Genomic DNA, 24393 nt, shown 5'->3' on the forward strand with positions numbered 1-24393 from the left:
GTACCTAATCAGATTGTTCACCCTAGCAACTTGACTCAAAAAAAAAAAAATTGACCATTTTGACCAAATAAGTGAATGGAGATTGAGATCTGGCTGACACATCTGAGACAGCTTAAAAAGTCAGTGTTCCAAGGGGAGGGGGGAGGGAATGTTTACGGCTTCCTGAAAAACATCCCTCTTTAGTTGTCTCAAGTTGCACTTCTTGAAAAATCTTGGCTTTTACTCTGAGGACAGTAAGCTTCAGTGGAGTTCCATTAACAGCCAAACAAACAACACTTTATTGAGAAAACATGTATTTCTGCAAGCAGCTGAACCAATGTAGTCCTGTTTCCTACAGATACGCAGTTCTCCAGTGTGGAAAGGGAAACATTTTACACCGTTTCTGATGTTTAATAAGGGATAAATATACGCAGGAGTCTTTCCTCAGGAGGGGTATTAGCCAAGTCTCCGTTTCCACTCCCTGACTACCTACTTCTGTCTCCCTGATGTGAACTCTGTAATGTCTACCTCACTCAAATTTTGCTGAGATTGGCTGGAATGTTCAAAAGTTATTAGGGAGGAGTTACAGACACAGCAAGATCATATAAGCATATCAAATAACTAAAAAAAATATCTTTCCATTTCCAACAAATATTTATGTTAAGGTAGCTGGAAAATAACTGAAAGGAGCCAGCCAGTTCCCATTGCAGTATTTTCTTTTTTTGCTCCAACTGCCACCTACCAAGACAGGACAGGGGGGATGGTCCACTGGTTAAGCCCCTGTCTCACACTGTATCTCAAGGTTCAGCTCCCTCCTCTGCCAAAATCTTTCTATGAGCATAGTGTTATGTTGGGAGCAAACTAAAAAAGGAGATAGGAACCTCAAATTAGTTTTTTCAGACCCAACTTTCTGGTGCTTCAAACTTCTGATAGTTAGGTATTCTCAGTAGAATACATGGAGAGTGTTAAAAACACAGTAACAGCACACTTGGCAGGCAACAATTGTATCTAACCACTATAAAATTGTGATGGCAAGATGTATCTGAAACCCCTTTCTCCCTTCACTAGACAGTTTCTTGGGGTTGTCATTTGGAATCCAAAAGAGAGATCCTTCTCCTGAACAAGTCACTTACATCTTAGATCTTCCAACCTGTTGTCTGTAGATCCCAGGAATGAGAAATAAAGATGTGGAATACATAAGTGACATCTCCAAAAGGCACCACACTTTCAATGAAGATCTTTTTGAAAACATCAGATAAGAAAAGGCTAAAAATGGCCTCTCTGCACCCTTTTTTTCCTCAAATGGATGGCAAAAGAAGGCAGGCAGTACCTCTACACTTCCTTGTGATCACAGACTAATGCCTAGAAAATTCATTCACAGTATAGAACCAGGCTCCTCTTTCCCCTTGAAAGGGATTCATCCCATACTGTTCAGACTGCCCTTACACTGCCACATACATATAGAAAGATAATCTAGCCCCACAATATTTATATTCAGAAGTAAATATAAAGAGATTTTTTAAAAATGCAACAAATTTTTTATCCCCTTTACAGGCAATAAGCTGAGCCAAGGACAGTAAGATTATCAATACAGAGTAATAAATCAATTGCATAGCTGAGAATTAAGCTCCTATGCCCTAAACCATAGGATAGTGATTTAAATACTTTCATCTTTCATTTGGGATCCATTGGGGTAGGTTTATGTAGCATGTACAAGTTTGTCGTGTTCAAGTCATGACACAGCAACAGCAGAAGCTCCATAGAATCCAGTACTCAAAAAGTATGCACGCAGACAAGAAATTAGGTAACAGATCCACCTCACCGTTATTTTGCCTTATGTATGGATTTAGATTGTTAAAAGAATACCAGGTGAGCTGACAGAAAACACTTAAAATATAGTGCATAACAGGGAAATCACATGCATTAACCAACTGTTCTTGATAGTCAGAGGTACTGGGTATTACTGAAGTATTGTAAATTAATGAAAGAGAGGATCAATTCAATTAAACTTATGTGAAATCTGAATTAAAGCCTGCTTTTATTTTGAGGGGGGTCTTTTTGTTGTCTGTTCTCTTTCTCACAAGTTTAATGTATTAATTATCGTCTTATTTGAAAAGTTAGTGTGACATCAGTATGGAACTTGATGGCCATCTCCCTCTGTGGGTACCTTTTGTTTCAAGGTGTTTCAGAACTCTCAGTTTTAACTTTTACTTAAGCTAGAAAGGAATCAGCTTATTTAAATCAATCATTCTTACACATTAAGAAGGGATCGCCCATAGGAGACTGCACTAATTTAACCTTTTGTTTCTAAAACTTTTCTAAAGTTTATAAAGCTGTTCGCTTCTTTGTGAGCAAATATCTTTGGACATGACACAGGTAAGCAGCCATGAACTGAAAAATGAAGAGATTATTTACGATGGGAAGAACTAACACAAGCAGAATGAGGAAAGACCGTGTTTAGCAAGTGAGAAATCAGACACCAATCTGTGTGTGCTCTCATGCAGTTTGATATGAAGCTCAGTTACAAAATAATTGACGTCCACTTGCGTGCAATAGTAACACACATTAGAATGTCAGGGAAGCACTGCTCAAGTCTGAGATCTGGCAGGATACCTGCCCTTATAAGATTTAGAAAACAACCTTACAGATCCAAGGAGCTTCATTATGAGTAAGGGCTACTGGGTGCCAAACACGTTAGCCCAAGAGAAACTCTCCATTTCAGAAGACAACTAACTTCGATAATATATGGATAATATATAAAGATAATATATAATATATAATAGAAAAGCTCCATCTACAGACAAGCTGTTTAGCCAAATGCATCTTTGCACAGAAGCAAGAAGCTTAACTTGTTCACAGGCATCTATAAATGAGTGCCCAACCACCCTTTCCTTGCAACTGTGTGATGTTCAATGGGACTTGAAAAGCAGAACTGGCTGAAAGGATAGCTTCTATGGCATGTGGCACTTTTACAAAGATTCACAGTCTTTTGTCTCATCCCCACAAGTTGTGGTGACCCCTAAAATCTAAAGCCTACCTTGGGGACACATCAGCGAGGTTTCCCAGATGGTAGTCCACAGAAGACCAGCAGGCTACACGGCTCTCTCCACGCCACCTACTTACATAACTATTTCCCCTTTCAGGGTAGCGCTGGTAAGGAGTTATAGGGAGCCCCAGATATTTTCCAAGTCATAAGCACCTGAAGAACTATCTGTAGCCAAGAGCTGGAATAATTTTGATGTAAAGGAGGTGTACATTGGCTGTTACAAAGGGTGCCTCTGTACCACAGCAGCACCATTTCAATGCTGCTGGCCTCCCCTCCCACTAGGCCAGACTTGCTAGGTTCTGCCAAGCTGCAGAACCTAAGAAAAAGCAACACTGTGCTGCTTTTGTTCTTGTGAGGGGGAAGGAGAAAAAAAAATAGCACTTTTTGAATGGATTAGGTCTTGGAAGAGACTTAAGTCATGGAAGAGTGTCAGGAAATAAGAAAAGGGGGTCTCAAATCTGAACAGTCTTTAAGAAAGCTCAGCAAGAAAGAAGCATTAATAAATTAGAGGTTTAGTTATCCTCTCAGCTTAGCTAGGGCATTGTAAGGTTCTCAGAAAGCTTTCTGAAGAAATTTGTGATATTAACAGAAACTGCATTACCTCTCTTCACTCTACTTTCATATAGTATGAATTGTTCCTTCCCAGCTTGAAGGACTTATATGCACTGTGCAAACGTAATGCTATATGCAAGCAGATGCAATCAGACAGAAGCACCTCTCCTAGCTTATGTATTGTAATAACTCTTCCTGCCATTTAAGGAATAATATCCACACAGAAATGGGGCAACCCTAGCATACTCCAGACATAAGCACATAAACAAAGTATTCAATGATACTGTGCAATTCACAGATTAGTCCACATGGAGCCCACAGAAGTATGGGCTTACTTGGAGAAGGAGCCAAGTGGGCATTAGGTCTCCTCTGTTCCATATGTTGCGCTGAAGTTCCTGCATACCTGCCTGGTAGGGACATTTCATGTTTTTCTTTGCATCAAGCCATAGCTTCTTTGTAAGAGTCCAACACCAAAGATTTTGTTTGCTACTTGTCAGGTTTAAAAACAACCATTTATGGTAAAGGGTAAGGCGCACACAAGACCATTGTGTGCATGCCACTCAATGTTTCCTGCACACATCATGATTAATGCACAAAATTTCTATGCATTAGTAGTGAGTCCAAGGTATTGAAGTTGCTGCACACACCCAGACCAACTACTACCAAAGCAGTAGCTCTGGATCATTCTGTAACACAAGTATGGCTCTTAAAACCTACAGCTTCAATGGCTGCAAAGAGGTCAAACCACAATAAAACCAACTGAACCGATTAGGAACCAGACAAGGTGAAACCTTCCCCACCCTGGATCAGCACTCTGCAAAACCAGCAGGAAGTGTGTTGCCCCAGCACTCTGCCTCACATGATGGCTCTGACACCTGCCCTAAGGCTATTTACTTCCCCCATGTAGCTGTATGGATTTCTACCCCTTTCAGTCAACCTCACAAAAGATCCCTGCAGCAAGTAAGCAGAAAAATTACAGGGAAAAGTAATATGAAAGAAAGTGTCTGTGTCTGCCCCCTAACGCAAGGAATCAGCAGCACCTGATAAACTCTACTTCCACAAAACCAAAGGCACTATAAATATGGAATATATATGGAAACAAAGCTATCCAGCAATCTAACAGATGAAATTGTTAGTACTGTTCAGTTTACATTTTTATGTTACAGTTTTGCATAGCTATGCTAGCAAAAAAACTATGTAGGTGCTGCCACAAAACTGCCACACATGTAGAGGTACCTGTAGGAGAGGGCTTGTTGCTGCTGAGACACCACCTGGCCCAACACCGGTGGTCTCCACTCCTTCACCATCATGTATTTCCTATCTGTCTTAAACTTCAGAAGTAGAAACAGCCAGAAAACGTTGCTTTGACATTTTTTTTGATCTATCTGGTGATCTGCCCATCAACTAAATGCCTACGAGTGTAAAGCTTGAATGCAGTAATACAAAGGAAGACATATTACACATTCTACATTTACTAATATAGCATTGTTATCATAAAAACATCAGTCTTATAAGCTCAGATGTCTCAGTGTTCTCGGCTCAAATCAAAAACCTTAAACCTATCACTTCTGTAGGACTGAATGTTTCCTTGCTTGGATCTGAATATTAAAGCAGCTTTCTGCAAGGTGAAATGGAATAAGCTACATATAGCATTTATACATGGTCCAAAGCCTTGTTTCTTCCCTATCCAGTAACACATCAAGTAAAAATATTTTAATTAGGTGTGCCCAGATCACATTTAAAGTAGGTCCCACCACAGGCTAAAACTGATTCCCCATTACATTTGGCAAAAATGTTCCCAATTCCTTACTTTTATAATGTGCATGTTTTCAGGACTAAAATACATTCTGTTGCTTATCCAACACACAAGATGAATGTAAACCAATGAAAAGCAGTACAATAAATTTCACCTAGAAATTAACCTAAAATAATTTCAAATCCCATGCCACTATGTAAACAGTATATAGAAATAAACTGTATGGCAATTATTAGTGCATTGCTTTGTAAAGTACTGAATTAGTAGCCTCTACAAGTTGGATCACCTGTTTCTGAGTACAGTGTCAATATTTATAATGCTCCTTCTAGTAATAAACCATGAAGGTAATTAATTGTATATATTAATGAATTATCAAATGCTTCAGCAAAGACTTTAATCAATTTGCCTTTTAAGCACATAAGTTAAAAATCTCACATATTTGTACTAAAATTTCTTACCTTGCAGAGTTTCAGCAACAGCCAGTATGTCAGGTACGCTGTCAGAGTGAATTTTGCTTTCATATATCTTTCAGACAAACAAGTAAGGTACATTTGTGCCAAATCCGGCTGTTCATGGACCACACTACTGCCAGCATTATTAATATCATCTTCCCCACCCTCTTGTCTTCCTTTTTCCTCTTCTGCTGATGCACCCAAACATCTATTGAACTCCATTTTGAAAACTTACACCCTCACCCCCCCTGCTTCTCCACAAAACCCTAATCTTTCCAGAGACAACTCAGGAAAGTTTTTATTTCGTATCAGTAATGCTATTCCCCAGTCCTCCAGAAGTATGCGGCCCTGTCTTTAAGCCAACCCAAAATATTAAAACTATGGTAGAACAAACTTTCTTTAAACTGCATTGGCTCTTTGCCTTTCTCTTATTGAGCGACCTCTTGCAAATGTGTGTACAGCTACAAGATAAATATAGCACCAGCTAGCCTTGTCATACAGCACAAGAATACTCCTGCCGTTGCCAAGAGAGAAGAGAAAGATTCCATTTACTTAAAGAGCAACTCTTCAGCATCAGTACTCCCTTGTTCATTCCGAGGGTGAAAAAAAGATGAAAAATCTGTTATCTCTGAAATATTTAATTTTTTTTGCCAACTGTGCTTCCTCAGAACAAATCCCAATTCTGTAAAAAAAAATTATGTTCTTACGGAGGAGGGTTTTTATAATTCCAGAGACTTCTAGCCACAATAATTCATTGTCTGTGATATCGCAGATGCCAAGCTTGTGAAGGCTACAGATTTCAAAAGAATAAATGAGGTCTTGCAGATGGACTACAGCCAAGATATTCTGAAATAACAAACAGCCTTTCCATAGGCCAAAATATGAAGAAAATATGCAAGAGATTAACTAATTTTTTAGCTAAACATTAAGCAACTCATCTGTCCCTTGTGACAGCTCAAATTTGTATGTTAAGAACAATTTTAAAGACTTTTAGCCTACTCTTAGTGACAGTTAGAAAAGATCTAAAGGGTTAGGTTTAATTGTATCAATTATGAAAATTCAACAGCATCAACAACTGAAATACATCATTTTAATTAATAGGATTAACTGTACTGGTAACTTCATGCAGAAAGTTATGCTTGCTTCAAACTATTTCCCTTACTACAGGGGGATATTCAAGTCTAGGAAGAGATAACTGTGGTTTGCTGAAAAACTAATCAAGAGGGCCGGTATCTTGAAACATCGCCATTTTTAACATACGGGGGATCTAACACAAAGATTTCATCGTCTCGGACCACCCTTAAGCATCAGACATGGCAGTTATTCACTAAATACTTAACATCTGATTTTATGATCTTCAATCATATTAATAACATCTTGACCTAATCTCAATGACTTTCACAGGACTACCTGTGAGTTACATACTGTATTGTTAGAATGGGTGTTTCAGAATACAAAAGGTAAAAACAAAGCTGCTACACACCCGTATACAGTCTGTCCATAAGAAACAGCAAAAGAAATGCAGAAAACCTAACATTTCTTTTGTCTGATATATTTTGCAAGGTGTTTGGCTCACCTGATTCCTCTGATGGATACAGCTGCCACTGTTTCCCTCTCTTTTCATGTTCACACAAATTTGAGAAAGAGAAAATACAATGAACTACAGAGCCAAACCTTCCTGTGATAGCTTGCTGTAATAATGCAGAACACCATTTCTATTCCTGCAGGCAATCCTCAGTACAGATGTTGAGGGCAAGCTGGCTCTAGCACTTGCAAAGGAGCTGGACAGCATCCCAGTGTTCATTCCTCCTAGCCATATCCCTCTGCTGCCAACAACATGTGCCTAAAATTCCCACATTCTTACTCTGACATAGCACAGCTTTTGAGTAACACTCAGCAGCAATCCCTACCTTTTCCCACCTGCAGCTGATTAAAGTACTGCTTGTGGAGCTTCAAATGTCAGCAGGCAGCTGCCATAGCCTTTGTGTGGTAGCCTTCTCTGCACAGGGGCAAGCTAGCACTCCTTAGGCCTGAGTATGAAAGCAGACAAGTTCATGCAGAGGAAAGTTTCACAGCTCTTGCCTGCTCTCTTCTTCCTAGAGGTGTGTGGCCTACTATCTTTATCTGAAAATAATTGTGGCCATGCCAAAAGCCTGTATCACCATTGCTGGAAATTTTAAACACAGTTAAAGAACACTTGATATAGATAATGACAGGGAAGAAGTCAAACCAAAGACATATCAAGAAGCAAATGATTGAGCTAGCTTATAAACTAGTAGAACACTGTCAGCTGAGAAAATTACAAGAGTAGATGCAGATTGAAAACTGCATATATTGTTACCAAGATACCTTCTCTTAGTCTGCTCCTGGAAGAACATAATGTTTCCACATACTGACAAAGTCATATTTTCATCTTACCATTGCCTCCCAATTCTTTGACGACTAAGGAATTTCTACATGAGATATTTTTAACCCTAATATGACTTCTCTGATCCCTGCCATTTATCATGTGAATAACAACATATGAACCAATGAAGACAGGTTTGCCTAAGCTGTTTCCTGGTCCTGGGTACTGCAAATGAAGTGATAGTTAAAATAAGATCCACTTATACCCTTCAGATAGTCAGAAGCCATGATAGCCAGTCTCAGCAATTTTAGGAAAATAAGTCATATAGATTTGGACCAAGCCTTAAAGTTCCCTGATCTGGAGTTTGTACATTTTGCTGCAGGTCGTTTTAAACTCCTCCAGATTAGTGCTAAGAGGATGCACTGGGATTTACATCAAAAGAATCTAGCCCTGCGCTATCATACCATACACAATCTTCAGCTTTAAAACCTTCATGCAGGTAAAGGTGTTTCTGTATTCCCTCATATCTGGTTAGATGTCTTCCCTCACTTTTCCAGGGAGAGAGCTTTTATGACTGAGTTGTAGAACTGTCTGTTTTGGAATTCAAACAGCAACCTTAGAGCATTAGCATTAGAATGAAAACTACCTAAAGCCTTTAAGTAGTCGTATGTGCTGAATTCCTTCCAAATTTTCACCATCTTTTAAAAAAGTACAAAGTCTCTTTACTCCTAATAATTTCCTGTTGCCCCAAACAGTGATAATATCACTTCTCTAGCCCCATTTTCTAGCTCTGAGCAGACTAGCTCTTTTACCTACAACACCTTTTCAAGAATTTCAACTTGAAACAAAATCAGAATGGTTTTTAGAAAGTGAATTAAAAAGCAGACTGCATGAAGTATCCAGATACTGGTTTTGTTTTATCTTGATAAAGTCCAGTATCTGAAATGGCTTCAAAGTCTTGAGATGAAACAAATTACCCAAATAGTAACTTTTTGTTAAAACTTTATGAGAAATCAATGTAATTATGAAGAACTGATTTTAGCACCCCACTGTGATAGGTAATTTCCCATCCACAGCCTGTAGTCACAAGTCCAATTTTTGTATTGGACTCCTGATACATATTTGGAAACAGCTTTTCTTGTCAGATATGATTACCATGCAATCCCCATAGCTTCTTCAGCACAAAGCATAATGTAGAAGAATGGGTCCAAGTTTTTTGTTTTGCTGTTTTAAATTAAAAATTATTCATAGCAGAAGCATGTTACACTTCAGGGGAATGCATGTAAGCTCCTGGCGGGTCATACACAGTTCGCTACTCAGTTCTGCCCAGCCTGAAGAACAGTTGCTTACAAGAGCTCTAGACAGGACTATGCTTCCCCATCCCAAGAGTTTAGATCAAACAACCCCTCCAAAAATAAACCCCAAAAGAAAAAAAAAAACAAACCACCACATAGAAATAAAAACTATTATCCTCACCTCCATCTCATTTTCACATGTTTTCAAGCATATTTTCAGAAAGCTTTCTGCAAACTGGGCTCAGAACATAACTTTTATAATCTTCAAGCCTGTGTTTTTGCTACCATCCTTGGGCTATCTATCCCTGACCTGTTAACACATTCGGTATTACTGTAGCATTCAGTAGCTACAGTCTGAGGTGTTTAAGAGATTAAACATATTTGACATTAAAACCATCACAACTCTATATTAGCAAGAGACTGTTACAGAGGAAGCCAAGAAATATCAGAAGAATAGGATTTTCGAAGGGCAAGCTGCTAAGAGGTAATGTATTGAAATGTGAGGTAACAAACAGAATTTGTAGATATAAAGTAACATGACATAATGCAGTTGAGAAGATGTTCCAGTTATGAAGGACAAATTGGTAACAGTACTGAGATGATTTCTTAAGTTAGGTGATGACATAAACTGACATCACACAATGAGTGAATTGTTTAAATCCTATACTTTGTTTGCCAGATTCTACAATGATACCTTCATGAAGCAGGGAAAAGAACACCCAGCCCTGATGCTACATTTTCCATCTTCAAGGTCTCCAGTAATTTCACTTAAATCTTAGAGCCCTAGGAATGTAGTTAACCTCGACTTTACCCAGAAGACTGCTCAACCCTGATGTTACCCCACAGGGTATTTAAATTTATTTTATTTAACTATTTAATTTTTAATTTAATTTATTTTTTAATAATTATTTTTATATATAAATTTAATAATAAAAATAAAATTAAAAAATAAAAATAAAAAGTAAAAAATAAAAATAAAAAAATTAAATTTAAACAGATAACTTGTGGTTGTGTATAATCATCAAAGCTCCAGTTCAGAATGGTTCATAGTAAATATCCAGTTACATACAACTTGATTTTATATGTATATACCCACTTTATATATTTACACTATTTACCATACGTATGTAGCTGATACAAGCAGGTTTTAGATGACTAAATGATGGTCGGGGCTCTACTAAAGCTCATTCAAAAGGCGCACTGAAATGGCAATAAACAGTATTTTAGACTCCTATAAACTGTTTAGAATCATATACATAAAACCTTCTAATGGAGTATTGTTAAGCACAAACAAACTAGTAGGCTGCAACAAGGCTTTACCGTTGGTCAGATTCTACTGTCAGTGCTGTATCACCTTCCTCCAGAGGTCAGACCACACTGCTCCTCCCCCACCCAAACCTCTCTCCCACCAGCCTCAGGGCTATTTAACCACTTAGCAGAACGAGCTACACCTGCACATCATCCATGTCAATCAACCCACTGCTGCTGAGGCAAGGCCACAGCTGCATGTTATCAATGCCAATCAACCCACTGCCTTCAGCCTTCATTCCTCTACAGAGTATAGCCCACCTCAGTCCTATCATGACTAATTACTCTTTATCAGACTTAGCTTTTAAGTTGGTACTAATATTAATGGCACCTAGAATGTTTGCAAAGAATGACTCTAAAGCATACCACCTCTCACGCAAGTTACTCTGTCATTAGCATAATGGGGATTTTTCTAACTGTTTGCATGTTTTTAAAACCAGAATAACCTTTTGCTTTCGTTATTATGGTATAGGTACTGGTGAAAGACTGGAATAAATCCTTCCAAGATGAGACAGCCCAGGACTTGAAACAAAACATGCACCTGCATCTTCCTGATGGAGACTTCACTTCCTTAATAACCACCAGAGTATTGCCCTTTCCTGTTCACAGTCAGCGACCAGCCCCAAGTACCAATGACCACAAGTCAAGCTTCAGAATTGTGAGAGTAACACTTCCCCTCCCACTGCCAGAAGGAGTTTCTTGAATCTATATTTCAGATCATTTTATGTTTACTCCCAAGATTTCCTCCAGGACTGTGATGCTTAGAAATCTGTTTAAAATGAGAGCCCTGGCTCCTCGTAGTTACTTGACTATGGACAGGGAGGCAATAAGATAGATAAGAGTTGTTTGGAGATAGGAGTTTTATTATGAGTGAGCAGCAGTGGTTCTCTACACTCCTTCCATTTTTTATGCAGCTAGGGAGTACTATCTCATGACTCTTTTGAGATTCCACAACCTGTCGTCCTCTGGTCTTGCCCTAGTCCCCTCTCCCCTTTCATTAAGGAAACTTAACATGCCTTAAGGAAACAGGATGGAGCTAACCTACTGGAAAGCTGCTCCCTTCCCTGCCCTTCTCACTGCCTTTTGCTAAAAGATCACAATCTTGCTTTGTTGCATTTGTCTTACTTGAAACTCTGGTGCTTCTAGACCTACAAATAGCATCTTGGCTACCAGAAATCCTAAAAGGAGCTATAAGGCCCTGAGCAGAATTCTTCAACTCTCTGAGCAATCCCCCAAAATAGACCAGGCCACGTGATACTTCTGACTGTTTTGAACCTGCTGGCAATCCTACATTAACGCTTAGAGATTTATTCAGCATCTAAGAAGAAAAGCCTCCCTAATCTGCACAGTGACCAAGGTATGCACTGTAAGCACCTGGTTTTCTTGCAGTATTTGATAGACTGTTTCCATCTGGCTGGGCTATTTCCCAGCACAGTGCTCAGAGTTTTGTAGCACTTCATACTTACTCATAAATGCACTGCAGTATTAGAGCCATTTCTTGCATGAGTTAGTCATTTCTGGACAGCCATTCATTAAAACCTCCACTGGGGTATACACAGCAGACAGATGTCTGCACTGGAACTGAAGGTGTGACTATTGTACAGATAAACACACCCAAGCTACTGCTAATTAACTAGCTTGCGTGCCAATAGCAGCAAGGCTATGGATTTCAGTTTAGGATGCACAAAAAACACTGAGGAGCTTTGGGATTAATCTGGTAGCCAAGCATCCAGATGGGTCACCAACATCAGTGAGAGAAAAGCCAGCATGGACAGATGCCTACACACTAAGTTCTGCGTAGCAGGCGGCTTTTGTGTGTGCTGAAGTAGCATTTTGCCTCATGTTAAGGGAGGAAACTGAATCATGTGAAAAAATAAGAGGCTTTCTCACATGAAGACCTATACGTGAAAGGATTCAGAGCTCTGGTTTAGGTGAATGTATGTGGCCAATAATTTAGCATTTACGTCAACCACACAGACCACATGAGCCTCAAAAACACATCAAAACAGGAAATCTTTTGAGAGAAAGAAACCCTTTTATAGTGTGCTCTGATACATGCTGCATGGGATTGGATCAGCAATGTCCCAAGAATAGGAGTTCACTGTATTCTCGTACATCTGGTTCTTGTCCCAGCAAGTTTGGAGAGGTGTGAAAATTAAAGCTGGCCATGCTGGAAGTTAACCAAGCTCCTCTGGTCATTAAGGAAGTTCAGCTCAGGTTTCAACCAGCAGCTTGTGGTTTGGCATGAGAGAGACTATTTTAGTTCATGGCAGGATGTAAACACCCTGCATGAGCATTACTCTTCCTTGGGAGACCTCTGGCCACCTGCTCGAGCATTCATCCTTTCTCCTAGCTTATTGGAAGTACGCTGGGATTTGGTGAGGCAGTAAATACCTGTTTTGTTCTCTGTTTTAGGTAGTTTTCAAATCTTTACTATATACGCCAGGAGAGAGGGGGAAAGCAAGCAGGTTTTCCTCACACATCGCTGAGGCACTGCATGAGAGCCTCACCCCATTTTACCTCAGGAGCTCTCAACCAGTGCTACCCCCAGCTACACCACACAGCCTTGTGGCCCAGGCCAGGCACACCAGACCAGGGCCCTTAAGTTTACTAGCAGATTCCCACGGATCTCTGAAAAACATATGCCCCCACAGATGCCTCCTGCACATGAGAGCCTTCCCCGGCCAAGAGCTGTGCCCCTCACCGGAATTTCCAGAACAACCCCCCTCCGCCTTCCCGAAGAGGCCCTGCGCAGCCCGCCAGAGGGGCCTGCGGGGTCACCTGCACTCCCCGCTGAGGCACAGGGAGGAGCCGGGCCGGCCCTTTCCCGCCAACGCCACCTGGCCGGGCGGGCCCGAGGCACCGCCTCTCTGCACTGTGCTGGCCGGCCGCAGCAAGCGCCATCACCTCAGGGCTGCGTCCCCTCTGGAGGGCCGGGCGTCAAAGGCGGGTGGGCGCCCTCGGGCCCTTCCACAGCCTCCACCTGCCAAGGGGACGCGGTCCCCGCTTTCCCCGGCCGCCGCGCCGCGGTGGGGCTCGCCGGCACCCCTGCAGAGCAGCGCCGCGGCGGGCAGCCCCTCAGCCGCCCCACTCTCGCTCCGCCGCTAGCGCTGAGGCGGCGCCGCCACAGCCCCGCTCCTCCCTCCCAGGGGCCTCTCACCGGGCGCCGGCGGGGAGCGGGCGGCTGGACGGGGACATGCCTCGCCGCAGCCCGCCCCGCTCTCCTGCAGTTCGGGGCTTTGCGGGGGTGAGGGTGGGCAGCCGTCCGTGGCTGGTGAGCGGGAGAGGCTGGCCTGAGGGGTGGGCGGCTGCAGGGACCACACAGGTAAATCCCAAGGAGGGAACGGACGCGGGTTATTTGGCTCAGGGCTGATGTGGAGGAGGCCCTAGAAGCCACTGGTTGCACTTAGGGGAGCGCCCCAGGCAGCCACTGTCAGGTGTGGGCGTTGTTCTCCACAGCTGGGCTCCTCGTGCTGTGCGTAACCACATGTGCTTCATGCTTACAAGTTAACCGGTGCTGCTATAAAAGTTGAAATCGGAGGCACAAGCTGCTCAGCTGAAGATAATTGAGGCTGGCTGTTTGTAAGAAAGATTGTGCGTCAGGGATTGAAACCATCTGTGGGCACAATGGGTGAGCGCTGCGTGAGGGGAGCCCGTGGGAGGCCCCAGCCCCAACCCACTGGAGCAGAGCAGCTCCCCTGGCCTGGCCCCTGCTGCCATGACCCCCACCCACAGCAGGGAAATATGTCAGGGCATCTTGGGCTGTCATCTGGCACGTCCCCAGTGCATCACCACATGTGCGTGTTTCCCGGTGTTTTGCTTGTTTCTGTAATCACCCCAGTGTGCCTTTCTTCGTTCCATACAGCATTAAGAAAGGGGCTCCTTCTTAACGTGTTGTCAGCTGAATTATGGCCCTCTCGTTATCCACCTGTCGTTACCTTCCTCATTTTTCAAGATGATGAGGATTCTGGGCTCCTACTAAAGGCCCACTGATAGGAACGTGTGTGGTTTAGCACTTTCTTGCATTTGAGCGGTTGCTATTGCATTTCAGGTTGTACCGGCTGTCAGTGTACTGGTGCTCCATCATGGGCAGGTTGGCCTTCTCCCTTCCCTTTCTGCAGTTTTCTTAAGAGCATTAGTGCATGGATACAATTATATTAACATTAAGCAAATTGTTGCTTTAAAAAGTCCTTGTAATTGAGTGACAGATGCTTATGACTGAATCCTTTTAAATAATATAAGACTAAAGTTACTATTCAGGGACCTGCTTAGCATCCTGAGTGCTCCTTGACTTTCAAGTGGAAATGCTATGGTGACTAGCACCACACAGAGTCAGTCTGGAGTTCCCAGGTTAGAAAATATACTATAATGGTATAGGAGTTCAGGTGGCACTTGCGCTGTATGTCTGGATGCAAATGAATCTTAACCTATGGTAGAATATGGATTAACAAGTTTTGTAGTAGTGTTAACGATTTTCTTTTTAAATACTCTTTGTGATAACAATTGAAGGAACTTTTCTGCTAGCTCTTATCACATTGTTTTAAAGTATTTATAAAGCTGAGAGCTGTATAGATATATTTAAAACATGACTACAGAAAAGTAAATTGAAAAGTGTGGTTTTGAACTTAAAAAATAGTGTATCTCTTCCTTGCTGAAGTTTCAAAGTATTTGTAAATATCCTTTTACTTAAATGGTTTTCCACAGTTAGAAAGATAAGGCAAATATGATGTGCATTTATACTTAGTATTAAGCTTCAAACTTTAGTCTGTCCTTTTATGCCAGATTTAACTCCATTTATTTTTTTTATTTCTTCAGACAGGTGAGACTTATGAAGATGGGACACCTGGAAATGCGTACTTTCTTTAAGGAGTCAACCAGATAATTTATAAAGCATGTTGTAAGAGGTAAGGATGAGCTTCTGTTAAATTGTTAGATCAGCACTAATTCCTCAGAAGGCTAGAACTTCCTTTCTTCTTACACATGGCACTATGTTTAGAAACTAATCCACTTCCCAAATGACATACACTTGATAATCCACTAACTTCCTCAGGATAAGATTACAGTAGGTAGTATTTGATCTCACTGTTCTGATTCTCCCAGTGCTAATTGACTGATAAGCCAGGTTTCTCCTTAGAGAAACTGAGTTTTGCCTCTATAAGCCTCCAATATAGTCTGGGGATCTAAAAAAGAATTAATAAATACTTCATAAGCAGTAGGGGCTTTTTGCTGTATAACAAACTCACAGTGCTGGAAAATAGTGATTCATTAATATCATGTAAAACAATAAAGGAATGTTAATTAGAGACCAAACATAACATTGTATCCAAGTGACTTTAATATGTAATGTAGAATATGGTAACTAAAATATAATACATAAAGCATATGTACATCAGATATGATATATATGAAAAATAGTTAACAAAATAACGTTAAACAGCATATAAATGCATGTATCTTAGTTATATAATAAATCATACATGTACTGAAAATTTTATTAATCTGCTACTTGGATTTTTAAATGCTACCTGCGTCAGACTTTTTCCCTATTCTTGAACTCAACAAGTTTGCAGAAACCTTTTTAGGTGTGTATACACACTCATTATGCATGTATATATATATATATATATGTACCATGCATGTACATTGTCCATCAAGAAGTGCCACTGGTCTTTACTGTTTTCATTAAGTAGAATCCAGAATATGAAACATCGTTCTTTCTTAAATATCCCGCAGTTTACCTGCAGCTTTATTGTGCGTCCTGTGCATTTGCCGCAAAGTGTAAGCACTTACAATATGTTGCCACCAAATGCTCCAACTTACTTACAACGACGAAATATCATAAGTGAAGCAAAATATTACCCTATGACTTGTTGCTAAGCTCACATCACTTATGTTTGACTGGAATACCTGAATGCCGTTTTAATACTTTGCTTTTGGAAGGAACACTTACCTGACAGTTCACATGGGTCTGATACTTCTTCCTACATTTTTTCCCGACATTTTTAGTCATATGAGATTATTTACACTCCAGTTCTTAAAGTGGTGAGTGCTTTCTCCATTCAAAGCAGTAAGTGGGGTTTTATTAAGGGTACTCTGGTACTAGTCTACGTGCTGAGAGTTCCTAGAACACCTCTGAAACACCAGTGAACTCTGCATTAAGGAAAGGAATGTCAAAGACTGATGTCTTTAGCAGTATATAGTTTCTTAAAATAGTTTTTCCAGAACATTCTTCTACATTTTAGTGAACTATGAGATGGAGGAAAAAATCTCTTTTTTTCCTCTATGGAGGTTGCCTTTAGCACAAAGGTATTGTTGTTCTTTTAATTATTATTCTGATCTTATGTGTGGACACAACTGGTCACAGCTTCCATTCTTGTAAAAATGGGACATTAAATAGATGAGCAGTTTTATAGAAGCTGATCTGAAATTTTGTAGCCACAATACTGTAAAATTTTACATAATTTATCTTAATTTTCTGCATTATCCATTTAAAAATTAAAAAGCTGTCTAACACCAAAGGAAAATTGACAATATGTTAGTCTGAAAGCAGGCCAAAGAAACATGTTCTCATAGCTACACACTGCATGAGGAATTGAATATTCACATGTATGGATTCATTTCACCATGTCTTCATTTCCTAAGGAGACATTGCTCATGTAATATAACAAGTTTAATTTAAAGTTTTTTCTCCAAACTAGTTTAAATCCAATATTGGTAAACACCTTATTCAATAGGTAGATTTATCTGTTAGTTCTTTAAATGGAGAATGTTTAAGCCCTGAAGACTTTTGTGCTTCCCCCAACATTGCATTAGGAGTCACGTAACTCCATGGGGAGAACTAGAATAGACTACCCACAGGCATTTTTTCCATGGTGTGTAATGCAGATCCACAGTTGTTCTTTTGGCAGCACGCATTGAACCCAGGGCCTTTGAATCTCAGAGTGCAATATACTTACTGCTAGTATTAGATGTGTCCATAATCTCAACAGCTGCAGGTGGATCATAAATCTACATGCCTCCCTGCCGCCCCCAGCAGAAGAGTGTGCATGTGAAACTGTGGGCTGTGTGTGTCAATGCTGGGCCTGCATAAGAGGAGTGAAAGCCTTCCACCTTCCCTGTCTGGTCTCATTGCCTGTGGTTTGTATCACAAGGAAACCACTCTGGGCACTGACAGTGCCACAGAGCCCAGCTTTAAAGTCAGCGAGGAGAGCAGAAGTCAGCTGTGAGACTGCAGGAGAGGAGATCTGGATAGTTTTAATGTAAGCAGCAGTAGGGACTCAGTAGCTCTGACTGATGAGTAGGACTTAGAGGGAGAAGAGCAACAGCAGGAGAAAGAAGGCATCAGCTTGGGAGATAAAGACAAATAATTTGTTGCTCTGTGCCTGTAAGGCAGAAAAAATAAGTCTCCTGCGAAATACTGTCTCCTTTGCTATGTGGCAGCAAAGTGACTTTTCTCCTGTTGCCTTTCTTTTCCTCCATGGTGTTGGTTACTCAGCCTGAAATCCAGGGAAGAGATGTGCAGTATGGTACAGGGTTCAGAAATTCTGACTGCTCCCTTGAGGTGCTGTGCGCTCTGTTACAAGAGAGTGTTGGTAAGTGAAGGTAGCGTGGTAATTTCAAAAGGAAAGGGATCACTTGTGTGAGGAACTAGTTTCTGTATGGACTCTGCCTGTTGCTGGAATGTTAAGCCCAATGTTTATTATTATTTGATTAGCCCGAATCTACTGTGTCATTTAGTATTTCAGGAAAGAATGCCTGTATGATGAACTGCTTGGCATTTCAGGCTTTCACAGGTTAAATGGCAAGTTCTTAGCAGTCTTCTGAAATGTAGTTTTGTGCCATTGGAAGAGTGTCTTGGGCACCTATAATCTCTATTATCAGGAGATACTTATGGTAAGTTGACTGAAAGTCAGCTTATATTGGCAGTGTTGAGGTGCTGGAGAGAGAACTCCTTTCATCTTGGTAATCATAGACTAATACTGAGAAAGTGCATACCTTATCTAGGGGACGTGATTTTATCTTATAGCATTATAGTCTTAATGCATTATGCTTTTTTAAAATCCAAATTCTGCAAAATGCAGTCATCAATTAAATACTGTGGTTATATATTCTTGGCATTATAAATTATTTACTTTAGACATCAAAATTTAGGCATCTAATCTAAGGTATTTGTCTAGGAGCCTTATATTGTCACTAGAGAGAGCGGAATATTTCCAGGGAGTCTTTCACTTTATTCTCAGTATGAGACAGCCAAGACCAGATTCAAACAGGAGTATGAAAATAATGATTGTTCTGTTAAACTGACTCCAAGGATGCCACAAAAATATGAAAACTGGGTTAGCAATGTATCCTACCTAGTACTTTGAGATTGTTTTTTAACTGGAAAAAGACGACTTTGTATAAGGTTAAGTACAGCCATTATGGATATAAGCAGCACGCTTTCTCTCCTTTAGAATGGAATCAAGTGTTATCTTTTTGATGGCAATTTTCAAGTATACCTCTTTATCCTATTCGCCATTTCTGTTACATGATAAATACATGTCTTTGGACAATATAGGGCATCCTATAATATGCTTCATGATATTTTTATTTGTATGTTTACAAAATGCCTTTCCTCAGGTAGTAAATCTGGCCATACTACTATAATCTGCAGTCCTTGTTACTTTAAGGTCATTAAACAGTTGCCATAGAATATATAAAACATTTCTGTAAAATTCAAGAAAAAATTAGTACAACAGAAAACAATTTTACCTCTTCATACCAACTGCCCAAGTCAATGCTCATTTTGCACATACCTGTGTTTTAAAAATATAGTGGTATTTCCAGTTGTTGTGTGGCACAGTTTGACAGAAATATATTATCTTTTTTTCTTAAACCTTCTTGTCATGGCATGACTGTTCAAAATCCTACTGAAGTTTGGGTCTTGCGGGTTTTTTTATTAAAAAAGAGTATTAGTTACCACTCATCTGCAAACACGGTTTCAGGGCCGTGTGGTTGTCAAGAAGTCCTAACTATATTAGTCATGGTTTTCTGCTGCAACACCTCGGGTGGTTTCTCTAGAGAGAAATCTTTGTTGATTCTGATACCGCTATAACGTCATGGAACTATGTCATGCTATATTACACGTGGGGGGGGGGGGGGCAGCATCCATATCTACAAATGGATTCTTCAGCGTTGCACCTGCAATATAAGCAAAGACATCTTGTGTTCACATATTTATTTCAGGGTTCTGTTTAACAATAGAATTAATAGTTGAAAGAGTGAACAAAGGAAAATAACTAAAACCAAAAATAGAAATTGGCTACCACCAGAGTGCAACCAGGGCCAGATTAGCAATGACGTAAGGATTTCCTAGTTTGTTGATTCAAAGTAGTGTTTCAGTCACAAAATACTGCAGTGCTTAGCATCAAAATCCCTCTCTTCCTGGAACTCCAGTGGATCTGTTGCTTAATGTTACTTAAATATGTTACTTACCTCTGCCCATTGCAAGGAGGAGGCAGCAGAAATGTGACTGGGCAGGGAGAGGAGGGCAGCCTGCCTGATGAACAGGGCAGGGCATCCCCATGATGGGGACATATTCACCAAAGTCACCTCTGTATCAGCAGGAGCTCACTTATAACAGGTTCTTAGTGCAAGCTCTTAAGAAGCATGTACAACAAGGCTTAGAAGTTCAACTGATAAAGTCACACCAGAAACAAGAAAAATCTTCAGATGTGCTTGTAGGTGGCTTAATTAAGTAAAAAGCAGTTATTTCCCTCTTACCAGCTTCATTTACATTTCAGTTTTTATAAATGGAAGACACCTCTGTACTCCTTCAGTACTTTAGTTATTCTTATTTAGAAACTGATGCTTAAGGTCTCCTGGACACAGCCAGTCTGTCAGCTTCTCTAGGCAGTTGCATAAATGGCTCCCCAATTTGTGCCCATGTTCAAAGTGGCTGGGAATAGCCGCATTCCTGCCTGCTCCCCTGACCCAGGCATGCTTCCCAAGCAGGGAGGAGGCCTGATCCTTTGAGAATCCCAAACATAAATACTGCAGTGGTATTTGGCAGGCCAGCACAGGAATTTGTGGTATTCATAAACTTACTACAGTTTATTTTCCTTCATCTGGCGGTGGTTTTTTCACAGGTTAAAAGTGACTGATGAACTAACTTGCCTCCTTTAGCACTGTGCAGTACAGCCTGGAAGCTGCTGGAGCGTGTTGGGTTCCCGATGCTGGGATGCAGGACTGCCGGCGGGACTGGAAGCAGCAGGACGGCTGGTGGAGCTCTGACACCTCGTGGCTGATCTCCGGGTACGTTACCTCTGTGTGGCTCTGCTGTCGCAGCTGCAGGCAGCGGAGTCCTTGCTGCAATGTCTTTACATAACAGATGTATTTCATGGTTAGGCTTTATATGCCAGCGTTGTTGAGGCCAGGTCAAGTGAGGAATTCATCAAGTTGAGTCCCAAGTTGTGTTGTTCCTAATTTTTTTTGCTAACAAGCACAGTTTCTTTGCCATGCCCCAAGTCACTGAATGCTTGCCAAAAATGAGAGTTTTGGCACCTGAAAATGCCTACATAACCTGAATGTTGGCAGTCCTTGAAAAAAGCAAAAGAGTTTAGAATGTGCTTGGAAAAACAACATGAAAAGCTGCTAAATGCAAAGGCCTTCTTCATCTGTTTGGGTTGCTGCGACTTCTTTCTGTTGAATGTTCTGTGCTAAGCTCCTAATGTGTGCCTTGTCTTCAGAGGCACTGTCAGCTTGTTAATGTAGTTTGCAGATCTCTAAAGCCCCATCTGCTGTGAAAAATCACACCAAAGCCCTGTCACACGGCTGAAATAAATGTCGTATCTATTTTACAGTGAGGTGAGTGAAAGGCTCAGTGTGGTGAGGTGCTTATTCAAAATGCTACACGTCAGCATCAGAGTTGGTAACAGGATAGGGAACTTCCGAATATGTGTTCACTGCTCTGGGCCCTGGGACGTGTGGCTTGGCAGCCCAGAGGACAAGGACAGGAGGCAATAAAATGGCTCTGGTAGTAGTTGTGAGGAATGTCCACCATGTGGGTCTTACACGACAATCTGAATTGCTATGAACTCAAAACTGCCCTGTAGTCGCTGGAAAATCCGAAAATATCTGTGAACATCTTGGCCTTCACAAGAATACAGAAAGAATTTTGAAAGTACAGCATTCCAGTGTTCATGTGTCCTGTTTATAGCTGTGTCACCCGGCATAGACTGCCTGTACATTATTATGGTCTCGGAAAGTTTGAGGCAGGGGGACTTTATTGATTATATTTATATTACTTGTGCAGGTAACTCGTTTCGTGAAGGCGTGTGCTGTCCGCCGGCGAGCACGAGGTGGCACGGCAGAGCAGCGGCACGGCCGGCGGAGCCAGCGAGGGCTGAGCCGCGGCTCTGGCCGCTGCCTCTGCTGGCCCTGAGCGCCTGCCTGGCCGTTCGGGAGGCGCTCTGCGCTGTCATTTCCGAGATACCGCCATCCTAACTGCTAAGTCCACTTGTCATGTAGAATGTCTGACATTTTAATATTTCCTAGGCAGCTCAGTCATTTCATCTAGATTCCCTAGAATTTATGGGCGGATATCAGCTCAGCCTGCACTGGCATTATTTAATTAATCAATTCTTTCTAGCAGCTCCCCTTTTATGATGCAGTTTTTGTGACATCTCAGCTGTACCTGCAAATTAAAACTGTGGGATAGTCTCAGTGATGCCCTCACTCTCAGTTCCTTCCACCTACAAGCACATCTGAAGATTTTTCTTGTTTCTGGTGTGACTTTTTCCTTTGTCAGTTGAATTTCTAAGGCTTGTTGTACATGCTTTGATTTTTTTTTTGTTATTTTTCTTCTTCATCATACAGTTTTCTAGAGGTTACCTATTTTAATCTTTTGTTCACTGCAGCAGAACACTGGCCCTTTAAGGCCAAAAGGGATGTTTTGCAAGATCAGTTGCTCATGTGCCTAAGGAAATCTGTTTAAAAATATTTGATGTAGCCTTTGCTAGAGAGAGGAGTGTCTTGGGAGTTATTACTGGCAGGGGCAAGTTAGAATGTAGGGCCGCTGGTCCCTCAAGGGCCTGGGATGAAGAATCTTGCATTATAAGGTTTCTCCTTCTCTCATCAGGGACAAAGATATGTCTGTGTTATCTCAGCCTCATAATTAAGAGTGATTAGGTGAGTGAACCATGTATCTGAAGGAAGATTGGGCTAATATGGACACCCCAAGCTAGGAGAAAAGCTTGCTGATTGCAGTTGAAGGGGAACAGGAGGAGAGTCTAAATCAAGGAATTCAGGACTGGAAGCCTAATAAACAGCATGGATTAGAAGATCAATAGAGACCTTAATGCTCACCCCACCCCACCCCACCCCACCCCCCCCCAAAAAAAAAAAGAAAGAAAGAAAGCTGATTAACTTAATTTAAGCAGACAGTGGGAAAGGGAAATCAAGGCAGGCTTTTTGCAGTAGCTGTTTCTACCATGAGGGAATGCCCTGAAGCATTCTTTGTCTAGCCTGGCCATTGAATTACTGTAACCTTGATGTCAAGGTTATTTAATAGCTCTGCTATCACGCAGAGCTAATTGCTCCAGCTGGTTGTGTAGATTAGAAGTTAGCTGGGAATTTTCTGACAGAGTGATTTTTCAGATGGGGAATACACTACTTTTGAAAAGTTTAAATATTCTTTGTGAAAATTCAGTTTTACTGGGAAAAAAAAAATCCTTGCAGAAAAATAGGAAAAATGCCTCAATGCCTAGAAGATTTGCCGATTAGTAGAACAGAATTGATCACAAGCAGCATGCACAAAACAGACAGATGATCTATCTCAGTGGTCTGCCATAAAGGGAGATATTTAGAAACTCCCTTACCATGAAAAGTATGGTTTTAAAACACTGTAATCATGAATTGGCCCAATTTTTTAAAAACAAAATATTTTGCAGGAAGTGCTTTCATTTCCCAGTCACTTCATCATTTCAGAATAGTGCCTTGAGCACACTATTGCACACTAGCAAAAATAAGTCCTATGATTTCTATTCAGAAGCATGTTTTTTAGGGAACTCCCAATTCTGCTTGCAATAGCAGGTTGGATTTCAGTCTTGCTGAAGTCTGACCACCAGCACAGAAAGACTGCAGCCGTGCTGGTGCCCCATGAGTTAAGAGGAACTCTGCACAAGGACCAAAGGATCTTATTGTTGTAAATCAGTCCTTTGTGTAATATTACTTCTCTGAACGCTGCATTTTTGCTTGCTTGTAGACCTCAAATTCTCAGCCTGTGTCAGAATGAGCTTTAGACAGGGAAGAAATCCAATGCGTACTCCCTGTCCTTCTCCAGCCTTTATATACGCCACTCTAGAGGTCTTAAGAAGCCAAAGTGGTGTTTTCTAGGTAGAGCAGAGGTTCCTCCACAACTAAAAGGCCAGGACTGTACTACAGATTTTGCTATGATGCAGTTATGCACAGGTCAGGACACGGGGGTGTGATGTGACAAACAGTGATGTTGCCAGAAGCCACTTGTGTAAAAAAACCTGACTGTCACTCCCAGGGAATGAAGAAGTCATACTGTAAAAACTTTTTCTGCTGTTACAAGCTGCATCTCCCTTAGAATGCTGTGCCAGCATAATATACTGCATAATATTATAATAAATAATACCTGTGCTGACAAGGCACTG

The 24393-nt window shown here is 41.0% G+C and overlaps 2 protein-coding genes and 1 long non-coding RNA gene across 4 annotated transcripts in view; 1 reads left to right on the forward strand and 2 right to left on the reverse strand.

Annotated features, from left to right (window-relative positions):
- ARHGEF4 (Rho guanine nucleotide exchange factor 4) overlaps positions 1–6198 on the reverse strand; it is a 229055-nt gene extending 222857 nt beyond the window's left edge. Inside the window, exon 1 of one of the 2 annotated variants that reach the window (XM_037406133.1) lies at positions 5792–6198. In XM_037406133.1, the coding sequence (XP_037262030.1) occupies positions 5792–6007 (216 nt within the window). In that variant the 5' untranslated portion in view covers positions 6008–6198. The remainder of the gene's footprint in view (positions 1–5791) is intronic. The other variant, XM_037406135.1, reaches the window with a different exon arrangement.
- A 7762-nt stretch (positions 6199–13960) lies between these two features.
- Positions 13961–22512, forward strand: LOC119157025. The gene is made up of 3 exons (XR_005107352.1): positions 13961–14060; positions 15551–15639; positions 20900–22512. It is a non-coding gene; the product is annotated as an uncharacterized LOC119157025 (long non-coding RNA).
- The window catches only part of AMER3 (APC membrane recruitment protein 3), a 41836-nt gene continuing 33499 nt past the window's right edge, over positions 16057–24393 (reverse strand). The window contains exon 3 of the mRNA XM_037407534.1: positions 16057–19915. The gene's annotated coding sequence lies outside the window, so the exon portion shown is untranslated. The remainder of the gene's footprint in view (positions 19916–24393) is intronic.

Source organism: Falco rusticolus, chromosome 13, assembly GCF_015220075.1.
Source record: "Falco rusticolus isolate bFalRus1 chromosome 13, bFalRus1.pri, whole genome shotgun sequence".
Taxonomy (NCBI): domain Eukaryota; kingdom Metazoa; phylum Chordata; class Aves; order Falconiformes; family Falconidae; genus Falco; species Falco rusticolus.